Here is a 12,735-nt window from a genome sequence, read left to right on the forward strand (position 1 = left end):
ATATATATATATATATAATATCATTATGGGGTAGGAAGATGGTAATTCACTCAGATAGGCTATTTTTACAGAGCCTCTTTGAAAGTTTTAGATAATACATTTTTTTGTGAGCAAGGTGGTATGATAATTTTGGATGGACATGATTTGGGACTGTCCACATATTCTCAACAGCTTTGAGGTCAGAGCAAACTTTATCCACCTTCATCCATTTCAAAGCAAGTTGACTGTTGTTGGGTTGAAATGTGCCATTGTGTCCAAGTTCCAAACATCAGATCTAAACTACTACCTTAAATAAAAGTACATTTGTCAGGTTTGGGGACCAAGTCCTAAAAAAAGATTGCTAGTCTTACAAAATAAAATTTCCACACAGATTTTTTTTTTCGTATAGACATTTTTATCTACACATAGTAGAGAAACTACAAGAACATTTGAAATACATCTGCATTAACAGGTTATAATAATAACATATCAGTAGATGTGAAATTCATCAACTCATTTTATAAACAAGGTGAAGGAGATGTAATTTGTAATTTTTATTTTTTTTTACATTTAAATGCACCATCTTGTCATCATTGCTATTGATTATCTTACATTGCTAAAATTTATAATAAACAGAATTGTATACTTAAATTTTAAATAAACAAACACATAAAAAGACTGTATGGTTCAATACTCTTATGTGGAACAATTTATACAGTTAGGGGAGGTAATGTACAAAAAGATACACAACAATAATGAACAGCGGTCTTCTCTTGAGGCCATGCACAAAGTAGGAGCTTTGAGAAGGCCTTAAATTGTCCGTAAAACATCTATAAACTGATGATTTCATAATACTTTAACTTAAAGTGAATGTGAAAGGGAATTTTTCAATTGCGTAAAATTCTGAATTTGTGTCTTCAAGCAAAAATATAGCTGCTGTAAATTCATACAGAAACACAATGACAGTTAATGAAACATAATTTTAAGAAAATTATGTCTTTAAAATAAAATTTCTAAAATGTTAGGACAGATGTGATACACTGGGTATTTAAACAGGAAGTTTCATCTGCGATGAATATAATACTTAGCTGTTTTTTTTTTTGTACACCAAATCGATACTGTACAATGTTCTTTCAGCATGTAAAACCTTATAAGTGATTTCAGAATTTGACATTTTTATTCTTTATTTTGTTCCCCACCTTCCTCAGACATCAGTCCAAACTTCTGGGGTAACATGAATTTGCTGATAAGTGGTGGTAACGATCATTGGTACAAAAGGGTCGTAGGTCAACATGCCGAGAAGAATCCGTTTGGGATCAAGTGTTGCTAAATTTTCTCTCTCTGACTGAGGATACCGATGCCACGGCAGTCCTGGGCATTAGGCCAACAGCAGTGAGAGTCACAGTCATTCAGCATTTTTTTATTTTTTCCACAGCTTGTTGATCTTTACAGCCTCTGTCCAGGTGTTTGCTTTGGTCCTGCTTGCAATAACAAAATGCCAAGTATGAGCCCATGTTTTTCCAGACGCTTTAAGTGGAGTCCATTTTGGAAACAAAACTTAAGCGAGAGTTGGTAATCTTTTACCAACACTGTAGTACAAAAGTAGCATGAAGTCTCCCAAATGACTTTTAAACAACTGAAAGAATGAGCTAAATCGTTACTGTCCTTTGGAAATGCAAGAAAGATGTGATATATACACTTTATTTGCTACTTAGTGAGAGGAAATATGTGACTTCCACAAGCAGCTTGGTCTTCGTCCTGAAAGCAACGACTCCTGTGAACGAAGAAATTAACAATTTAGATAAATATTATTTTAGTAGTTTTAAACATGACTTTGGCATTTTCGAATGCTGATGGAGGCTCTGATAGTGAACAATACCAAACATCAAAGGCTTTGATGTTGAGTATGACTTGGTCACCAATATTTATTTAACTAATATAACAGCTTTTATGTATTGCAAAGGTATTCCTACCCCTTAAACTATAAACCCAAAATGTATGAGTTGGGATTTATTTTATTCATTCATAGAAGTAAGACCGATAAATCATTTTAATTTATGTGACTTCCCTGGCTTTTCATTTTAAAGCGAACTAATGTCTCTGTATATGGTTTGTGCTCTTTGTTCCTGTTCCAGCTTTTGGAGCGGAAAGAAAAGCATAGGGTTTTAAAAACCATTTTAGGGATATAATTTCAAAAAAAGAATGTTTATTTTTATTTAACCCCTTATAATAACACCACAAAGAAAAACCAATTAGTAAACTCTGTAATTTCTCTGCAGTATAGATATAGCTGCTCTGTGAGGCCTCAGAGGTTTGTTAGAGATCATTAACAAACATTAACAAGATGATGTGTGCAGGTAAATTAAACCAAAATGAAACTGTTTTGATCTATAAACATGGCTGTGACTATCATTTTTTTTTTTTTTCATTTTTAATTTTGTTTAGCAGGTGCAGAGGAAATACTTGTTAATGAGAAGATTAACAGCCGAAAATTGAAGGAGACCTGATCAGTAATATCCATAAGTTAATTGGAATCAAGTTACCTTTTCAGCTACTTGCTAAGATGAGAGCTGATCTTTTCCTTTCTGATGATATTTGCGTAAGGAATCTGGAAGACAAATAAAGAACCAATTAATCAAATCTTTTTACTATAAATACTGGTTATAGAAACAATGTTTAAAATCTCTGCTTTACCTTATTTTCACAATATCATAGTTTTAAAGACAATAAAAAAATTTTAATTAGTAATTAATTGCAAAACATGAAGTTTTTTTTATTTATTTATATACATCATACATAAATAATACATTTGTAAAGTTCATTTGAATATCTATGCGAAATTAATGTCTCATTACTCTCAGACTTCATCTGCTGCTTCTAGACACATTTGTCAGTTACCGTGCATACGCGCCTTAGCGCACTCACAAATGCTCGCAAATGAGCATAAAATCTGTTGTCTGCCTTTGTGTTTTCTGCTTTTTTGGGGACACAGATGTAGTTTGCTCAGAAGTGTGTGTGCATGTGTGTGTGAGGGCCATGCATGCAGTCTGCCGTCACGTGCTCATAAGCGAACACAGCGGCGGAGTGTGTCAGAAAGCAAAGACAAACAGCATCTGTCAGCTGATCTGCCAGCTGCTCCTGTGATTGATGTCAGCGGAAACAATCAGACGGCTGCAGAGGAACTTCTCACCCATGAAAGACGAACTGCGTGATTGGTTTTGTCTTTTGGTGGACAAATAAACAACTAAACTAGTGTTGATGTGAGTGCTAACTTAGAAAGCGGTAATTTGATTTCTGGTTAGATTTAGCCATGAATTTCCTTCTATTGATTCTGCTGAAACATTTTGAGAAATTAATGTTAATATTATTAATACTTGAAAAAAAAATCACATGCAAACCACTTTTGAATGTATTTATAGTGCAAGCTTTTCAGCAAAGGAATTTATTAGTAAGTTAAAGCCTATTCCCTTTTAGTATTTAGTAATGTATCAGTTTCCTCACCATCTGTAACTGCTGGACCATTTCTTCTCTGTAGGCGAGCTCTCTTTTCATCTGATCTTGAAAATTATCTGAAAAAAGGGGTAAAGCATTAATGATTGAACAGAGCAGGCTAGATATAGACGGCTATATAACAGTGGGAAACCCTGATAAAGATATTGATAAGTTGAATAAAATAACTTACGAAAGACTGGGAAAGGAGAAGTTCCCTTAAGGGCATGAAACTCTTGCTCCAGTCTCCTCCTGAAGTCGATCTGCTCTAGGAGAACTTTCTGAAGTTCTTCTACAGAAAGACAAAAACAAAGAAATACGAAGACATGAAACTTTAAAAGAAAAGAAAGGAAAGAAAGGTGTGTTTTCATTTTCATGGGTGTGCTAAAATTGGGTTCTTTAGATTTATAAACTAAAAAAAAATGTACCTTTCTCCATGTTCTCCACATCCTTCTTCAGAGTGACGGGAGAGGCTGCTCCTCTGCTCTGATCCCCTAAAAACAAAAAGACTGATTTAATAAACACATTATATAACCCCATATTTTATTTATTTATTTATTCTACAAATTATAAGTTTTTGTCAAATTTTCTCACAATCAACACATATTTTTACTGACAGGTAAGAAAAACACGCTCAGCATATATAGGCTATAAATGAAACATGATGGAAGATTTCTCCAATTTGTGACTCTGGTCTTTGTAAAATGACTATTAGGCGTTCAAAGCTACATCTAGATTGCTTATTCTTAATTATTTTTGATGTAAGACATGGAAGACATGTCATCTAAGGCTTCTTTTAATGTTGCCCTACTTGTCTCCTTTGCATGAACTCTAACTTGCTGTAATTCTTCTTCTCTCCTCTGGGTGTCAGTGTAGGATTAAAATAAAGAAAATGTGTCCCAGAAAATATGGACCAGTTGAAAGTTATTGGTTATTGGGAAAAGGTGAGTACATATCTTGAAATTTAAATATTCTATTTAGCACAAGCATAATTTTAACCTAAATGAACTAGAAGACTCCAACATATAATTTGAGTAAAGTGGAGAAAATAAACATATTGGGAAATGTATTTTTGAATAAAATCTCTAATGGTACTATTACTGTTACTCCAGCTTCAAAAATCTAATGTAGGATTTCCCAGTGTTGGAGCATCCAAAGCCGGGGGATCTTTGATATTTTCTCCACTAAAAAAACATCTGCAGTCCTTTGTCAAAGAGTCAACGATGTATGTCATCACTCTAAAGAGTTTTAAAGTAAGGCATTACAGTCTCTCTGCTGTATTAACAGGCATAAAGACTTGAACACACCCAGGGTGCCAGTACTAGTTGTAGTGAATCATGGGATCTCTTACAATCCTACTCACTTTGTGTGTTTGTATATAAAAAAAAAAGTCTTTACTTACATTTATGTAAGGAATCATTAATGGTGTCAATTTTTCTCCTTGTGACTAGATGTACTTAAACTAAAGGTTGGAGTTTTTCTTTCTGTTTCAGTAGGAGATAACTGCAAGAAAAGATGAACTACTTTTGGATGTCTTTAATGTGGCTGCCAAAAGCAACTAATGTGTCTTTGCCGTTTTCATTCTGTCAAACCCAATTCTATTTACTTGAGTAAATTAATCAGATATATTAGAGATGAAACAGGAGTGCTGAAAATAGGGCTAAAATCAGCCCAACAGGGGCTGACAACTGTTATCGGTTTATGCCAGGATAGCTGGAGTCTTGAACTGATGCTTCTGGCTCTTTCAACATATTTTACACTTTAGAAGGAAAAAGAGTGAAAAAAATTTTTATATGGAAAGGTAATAAGAACGATATTGATAGATAGAATTAAAAAATATATATATATTTTTGTTCATTTTGTTTTTATTATATTTTTTTATTAAGCTGCACCATTACCTTTTATATATCTTTTTTGTATTTTACATAACTATAGACAACCATTTAATCTTCAAAACATTTGATCTCCAAGCAAAATTTTAACATGTATCATCAAAGTTACACATTTTATACAGGGTCTAAAATAGAATCTTGATAAAGAAGTGGTAAAAACCTTACTCTGTTTATTTGGCTGGATGTTCACCTAAAAGGTTACTTTGTTTCGCTTTTTATTACATTAACTATAAGCTGTAGTTTGAATACTGCTAAAGAATGAATCTCATCTAGTTTGGAACTTTGTTTTGGCTCTGTAGCAGACATCTCCATCACATGCTGGTTTCTACCAGTTTGAATTTGTCTACACTGTCATGCAAGCATGGATATGTGACAATGAGGCATTTTCTGGCTTAAATGAAGCAATCCAGTACCCTCAACATGTATATTCTCTTGCAGTCATTTCAAGTTCTGGCTCCTTCAGCCTCCCCATGCTTCTTCGTCTTTCTCCCATTTAGAGCTCTCCTCCTCTCCTCCTCGTTTCTCTCCTCTACTCGCCTCTCTCTGTCTCATTTGACAAGCAAATTTGCAGACAGTGCCTGAGGATAACAACCTCGTTTGACAGTCAATTAACCGTGAATAGTCAAAGCCAAGGCGGTTTGCATTACATAAATGGAAAATTAGATTATTTTTTCTCCCTAGAAACAGAGGGAGAGTGTAAAGACAGTGGAGGAGGGAGGGTGATGGTGGGACTCGGAGGAATCAGGCCTTCTAATCACGTAGAGCTTCCCACCGCCCAGGGAGACATTTGGCAATCAGGGGAAAGGTGGTCTCATTTAATTTGTTTCGTGTAATTTTTTGAAATACATTATACATTATGCGTGGGGATCATTACGGTGTCTGCATGTGCATGGGTTGAGCGAATGGGGGGGGGGGGGGGGTGTAGATATAAATGTTGGCACAGATGTCATAAAGCACTTTTAATGTCTTCCTGACAGATATAAAAAGGCAATAAGCTGCGATCTTTTTCAAACGGGAAGGAATGTTTTGCGCTGAGAAAGGGGAAAAAAGGCAATTATGCTGGCGAAGATATGGCCCTTGGATGGAGATTGCCAGCGCGCTGCTTATCTCTGAGCTGATGTTTTCTTGTTGAACTGTAACAGCCCCCCTAAGAGTAACATTGCTGGTGACAGAGCGCCACCGCGGCAGAGCGGCAACAGAAGCAGCTCTCTGCTGCTTTCTCATTTCTGTGTGTATTTATATAAATCCCTTAACTCCACATCTGAATACAGAGGAGCTTTCCCCTCACTGTGTTAAGCATCCTGAGTGCCATTCGTAACTTAATAGGAAAAAAGCAGCAATGCTTAAACGTGCAGTCCTGAATTTATTATACAAGAAATTTAATAAGCTTTACAAGTGTTTTGCATACCTTTATTTCCTCATTAAATACCTTAGGATCTTTTTCTCTTGAATTGAGTGTTGATTTAGGATTTAGAGTTCAATATAAGAACCAAATACAAATAAAACTAAAATACATAAATTTAACTAACAGTTAATTTTTTGAAAAAAAGCTCATTAAAAAATATATTCCTTCATTTTCCATCTGAAACTACAACGTTTAACAGTTCAGCTGTACGTTTCATACCTGAGCTCTCTCTCCAATAGTCGTGTGCTGAGGTTTCATTCTCAGGTACGAAGAAACTTCTCTGCTCTTTGTTTTCATCTAAAAGAAATTTAGAGAGAAAGACAGAAAAGAAGATTCAATAAGACCCATTGCTTGAGCCGGTTATCTGGACCAATTAATGTAATTAAGTGTTTTCCACTGAAACCTTAGAAAGAGAGACAAAGGGACCCATTCACAGATTAAACCCACTGAATAGACAAAACAAAACAAAAAAACATAAAAAAAACCAACAAAAAAAGTAGTACATAGAATTCAATATCTGTTCAAAAAGAAGATTTGTTTTTTTAAATAGCACAGCCTTTCATTTAATAAAATTGTGGGTCATATAAAGGGCATAGGCCCTGTTCTGAAAGGCAAAACACTGATTTAGAGAGTTTATGTAAGAGGAAAATCATATTTTTGTAGAAAAAAAAATATTTTACAGTTTTGAGAATCAATATGAAAAGATAAATAATTAAAATTGTATATCGTTATTTTTTGATTTTTTTTCTATATTCAGGAAAAAAGGCAGCGGTGCACTGGTGACCGGGTCAATGAAGCACTTGTGGATCAAAGATTTGCTGCATGGTCCCATCCCTCAGATCAACTGATCTAGTTTAAACTGCTGAATAAGTAAATGCTGTTTCTGTTACAAAAGAGTTTATTTGCCTGAGTAGATGCAGACCAGTCAGATTAACCATACTGGTCATAATGTTATGCCTGTTAACGTGTTTAATTTATAGAATATTAGAGGCAGTAAATACATCCATGTTGATTATTTTATTAATTTATATTTAATATTTTTTAGGAGCTTTTTTCTTGCTGGTGCCAGGCACTGCTGACCTGGAAGTTCCACTCAGAAGTTACACAAAAAGAAAAAAATATGAGAGACAAAAACCATAAAATGTCTTTTCTCACCAGAATTGCTTGAATTGTCTTTGGTTGCATATGCAGGCAGTCCTTCATCCCGGTTCTTCTGAGCCTGGAAATATAACAAGCATTTTATATACATGATCTAAACCTCCACACATAAAACATATTTTACTATAACTATTTCTGCTTGCAATGTTTTTATCCAATTGAGCCGTTAAGGTTTCTCTTGTTTTGAGGGCAGTTTTCTTTTGAATCAAATCTAGCATTAACATAGCCCTGATTTATGTGTCCCTTTTTACAGAAGAATTTCGCCTATGTAAATTTAAGAAAAAAATAAACTAGCTGGTTTAAAATGAGTGTATGCTGTTCTTGACAACCCCCCCCCCCTTTTCTCCTGTCAGAGGCCTGCTTAATGTAGGAGTCAGAAGGTTAAAGATTAGAGCTGCCCTAACAGGTTGGGGTTACGGGGGGCAGAACAAACACACTGTGTCCATTAAACAATCCACGCCTGGGCCTATTAGCTGAGATCAGAGTGGGGTGGCTGTTTCAATTTCTACTGGGAGAAACCAGGCTATCAATCTGCTTATGCAGATCACAGCATTGCCCGACTGCAGCACCATTTAAATAATAATTAGCTAAAGTGGCCTGTGGGGATATTTACGTTTTTGTACGCTGTGTCCTCTCGGTGGGGCGGGGTGGAGCTGGAGAGAGGCAAGCTAGCGTGAGGGGAGGCAGGTAGGCTGGGGGACTCCTGTATGATGGGATTTGAGGAGGATCCCGGGGAGGTGCCGGGATACATTCCGCCACTCCCTCTGTCCTTCCCTCGTTCCTCTCCAGCACTGTCACTCAGAACAGGGACATACAGGTTGGTCTGAGTCTGTGGTGGCCTCCTCGTAAATCCCCCTTCCTCCTCCTCATCCTCCTGCTTAGAAGACTCTACATCCACTTCCCCCTCTTCTTCACTTTCTGCTTCCTCTGCTTCCCCATCACCTCCGCTTTCACTCCCATAGCTACAGCTGCTGGTGGGTGACAGCTGCTGGTGTCTGTCAGTTCCGGGAACCACGACTCCAAAGTCCTCATCTGGGGCTCCGTTGACTCCTCCGTTGTTGCCGTGGAGTTTAGCAATGCTCTCAGCATCCTTAACAACTGGGCGGAAGGCAGAGCCATAGCTGGGCTTTCTTGTTTGGAGGGCTGGGTTTTCCAGAAGTTTGAGCCATCCCTCTGACGTCACAGGGCGAAGGTCTGGGGTCGTAGTTGTGCATTCTGTGTCAAACAGGCCAGATCTTGGTGTGGTGGTCCCATTGCTGGGGGCCATAGCTGAACTGACACCATTTCCGTTGCTGCTTACAGCCCCAGCATCACTAGGGTCTGACAAATCCAAAAATGCCTGCCTGAGAGATGGGTTTTCTGTCAGAGAGGAGAGGGTGCTGGGCTGAGGCTGAAGGTAGGTGGGGACAGGGATACCTCCTGCTGCTCTTGGGGGCCAAAACATGCAGAAAGGGGGATAAAAAGCGTCCTTCCGGCCAGGCCATAAAAGGCCAGACAGCCCCGGTCCTTTCTGCACAGCAGAAACATCACTGTCCTCCTTTTTCTGCTGGCAGAGGCCAAATGCAGGGAAGGGGTATGGAGATGGGAAGAGAGATGTAGGGGGAAACTTTTGCAGCATGCTGAAGCCTTTGCTTGGGACAGGGATGACAGGGTAGTTGCGTGGTGTTTTGCGTGGGGAGAGACTGCCTCCATCTAGATCATCCTCGTCCTCGAAGCGGGCTCTTTTCTGTGCGCCCAGGTCAGGTCCTATCATATGAGGTGCCACAGTACCCTGGAGACTCTTCATGGAACCCATGGAAGCACACTGAACCGATGACGGCAGTGCTCTTTTACGACTTCCTCCATTGAACATGGCTTTGACGTCTTCCCATGCATAAACCAACTCATCCGCCGGGTGTTTGTCTGTTAGTTTGAGGTGTCTTCGCCAGGAGTTGAAGTTGGCAGCATCGGGCTGGGTGTACTTGGCATCTGGTGTGCGGTGAGAGTGGAAAATAAATTTATTTGGAGAAAAGTACATGTTGCAAAAGGAGCACTTGATGCATTTGGCTCTGGAGCTGTTGTAGCGTGCTGGTATGAAGTTACCCCGGCAACCCCAGGCACACTCGTGCGTCACATCGAAGGCAAAATTGTCGGGTAGTTTCGGTGGCGAGTTCTCTCCCAGAAAGGACTTGCACAAGCGCTCGGCTTCACGCTTGGTGATCATGCCGCACCGTCGTGATGAGATGGGCATGGCTCCGGCCCTGCGGAGGATCTCCAGCTGAACTGGAGTACACTGGACACAGGTTATCCCCAGTGCCACTCGCCGGTTATGAATCTCATTGTAACTGTAGTTCTTCAGGAGAGTGTTGGAAATCTGTGCCAGGCAAAGTCTCTCATTGTTGTCAATGACAAGTGACACAATAGGAACGCCATACAAGATAACCTGACCCACCTGGTTGGGTTTGAGGGGGGAGGAGGAGGAAGGAGAGGGGGAGGATAATGAGGAGGATGAGGAGTGAAGATGAGCAGGCCTGGGTGGAGTGAGAGGCTCCTGTTGATAAGAGCCTGTTGAGTTTGTCATTATTATTTCACTGGGGCTTGAAAGATGAGCCTTGTCCATGCTTGGAAAAAAAAAAGTTTGCAGATGAACCTGTTGGAAAACAGAGAAATTTGGAGATCATCTTTCTTTTAAAAAAGTAATTTACACATACTGCCTAACTGTTGCAAAACACAGGTATAGATATATATATTTTATATAGGAAAAGAAGAGCGATAAAGAAGTAATGTATTACTTTATCCTCTAAATGGTTTTGGTTTGCTGTTTCAGCATTTCTTAGGAAATAATAAAACAAATCAATTTGTAATATTAAAACAATTCTATTTTTTACATTTCTTTTTGGTAATTTCATTTGAATTAATACATTTCCTTTGAATTCAACAAGAAAGGTGAAATAAAAATTTAAGCCTCCATCTTCAAAATTTTAATTCTTTTAATTATTATTATTTATTTATTTATTTTTTATTTTTTTTACAGATTTATGAAGTTCTTCCACTGTAGTCTTTTTTTATTTTTTATTTTTTTTTAATCAGGTAATTGTGAAAAATTTAACTGGGGAATAAGAAAAGCACATCTTCCTGAAAATCTTCAGAGGGAGAAATATTACAACTAAATAAATCAAACTAACTAAACAAATGAACATTAAATATAATTTATAAATCTCCTCTGTAAAACAAACCTTTAATTTAAATGCAGTTTGTGGAAAGATCTTTTTTTTCTTTTTGTTTTTTGACAGACAAAAGTCGTATAAAGTGAGTCCTAAAGTGTTGGATAGAGCACCACAAAGCAGTACAATTAGAGGCAGCATAAACTCATTTTTGTTTAGAATAAATTCATAATTAATTGATATAGTCAGTTGTATTGCTTTGTAGTGTTTGCTATACAATTCAGCATCGTTTCTGTTTTTTTTTTTTTTTTGGATTGCTGTTTTAAAATCTTTAAAATGCATAATTAAACTGCATTAAAAGCAAAAATTTCACTCCATCATCTTTCATCTTTAATATAACGGTGCTTAAAGGAGACCGGTTTCATACATGCGACCTTCCTTTATCTTATTTTTTTATTTTATTTTAAACAACAGTGTATTTTAACTTAGCTGTTGTAGCTTTATTATTATCTGAAGTGTCGTTTAGACTGAATTAAACATATTACTTAGTTTTATTAACCGTGAACCTTTATCTAAACTCTATATTTAACAGCTGGTCGGCAAAAAATAATTTTATCCTATACTCCGATTGTTTAATTACAAACAAAAACACTTTATAAATATTGTTGCCTTCCATGTATAATGAGGCCCGTGGAAAAATGTTGGCTTCGCAGGAAGAAACTTTTAAGCTGTTAACCAGAAAGACGCGCAATAAAAAAACAGAAACGTGAATAGATAGAAAAAAAAGAAGATTTTTTTAATGTATATTCTATTTTGTAATTTAGGGGATCACTGAATGAGAAACGGCCTCTAGCGAAAGCCGAAAAATAAAACAGAAAGGCGCATTTTCTAGGACAATGTTTGGACATGTTCTATTATGATATTTTAACTGTTTTTATAGCAGAGGATTTAAACAAATTAAGAAGCGCTTAAAAAAAACATAATGTAATATTAATCATTATGGAAGAATGATATCCTAATTATTCTGTTTATATTGAGAATAAAAACATACAAATAATAATAAAAGTAAATATTATTGCAAAGTGGTTAAGATCATTTTCATTCATATATATAAACTAAAGAATGATATAGAGAAAGATTTGAAAGGAGCGATAAAACGGTTCTTACCTGTAACTTTCTTTACTTTTTCCGGTCGCACCAAAAGTCACAAACCGAAATAATTCATCCCACACAGCATAAAAAAATCATTTTTCTCTCTCTTTAATATTTCCGGGAAGCTCGCGCTGCTGGTGGCGGTGACTTTTTCTTTTACTGCGAACTGAAGCCGCTGGTGAGATGTGAGTAAACTACGGCGCTCGTGCAGGCTTTATCCTAGCTTACAGAGCCACGCGCCGCACTAATCTCGCGCTCCTCCTCCTGCTCCTCTCTCTCCCCCTCTCGCTCTCTCTCTCTGAGTTTGATTGGCGTGCAGCGTCAGATCAGCCCTCCGTTCAGAGAAGGTTATTCACTTTCCTTGCTTTGCTGCTCTGTCCTACTAAACAGCTTTAATGAAGTCTTTTCAAACACCGATTGGATGCTGCAAAAGGACGTGTAGCAAAGATTTAAGCAAAAATAAAAAGTATAAAAATAAACACTTGACAGTATCCATCCAATCAAACTTAGACTTCAG

At 37.2% G+C, this 12,735-nt stretch overlaps 1 protein-coding gene across 1 annotated transcript; it reads right to left on the bottom strand.

Moving 5' to 3' along the window:
• Positions 1-483: 483 nt before the first annotated feature.
• Positions 484-12,407, bottom strand: skor2 (SKI family transcriptional corepressor 2). The gene is made up of 9 exons (XM_015396240.1): positions 12,234-12,407; positions 8,537-10,552; positions 7,921-7,984; positions 6,985-7,062; positions 3,897-3,962; positions 3,662-3,760; positions 3,481-3,548; positions 2,523-2,587; positions 484-1,753 (listed from the first exon to the last, which is right to left on the bottom strand). The coding sequence occupies exons 2-8, from the start codon at positions 10,520-10,522 to the stop codon at positions 2,531-2,533; spliced, it is 2,418 nt and encodes an 805-aa protein (XP_015251726.1). The 5' UTR covers positions 10,523-10,552; positions 12,234-12,407; the 3' UTR covers positions 484-1,753; positions 2,523-2,530.
• Positions 12,408-12,735: the final 328 nt, after the last annotated feature.

The sequence above is a fragment of the Cyprinodon variegatus genome, unplaced genomic scaffold (assembly GCF_000732505.1).
Source record: "Cyprinodon variegatus isolate N-32 unplaced genomic scaffold, C_variegatus-1.0 Scaffold785, whole genome shotgun sequence".
NCBI lineage: Eukaryota > Metazoa > Chordata > Actinopteri > Cyprinodontiformes > Cyprinodontidae > Cyprinodon > Cyprinodon variegatus.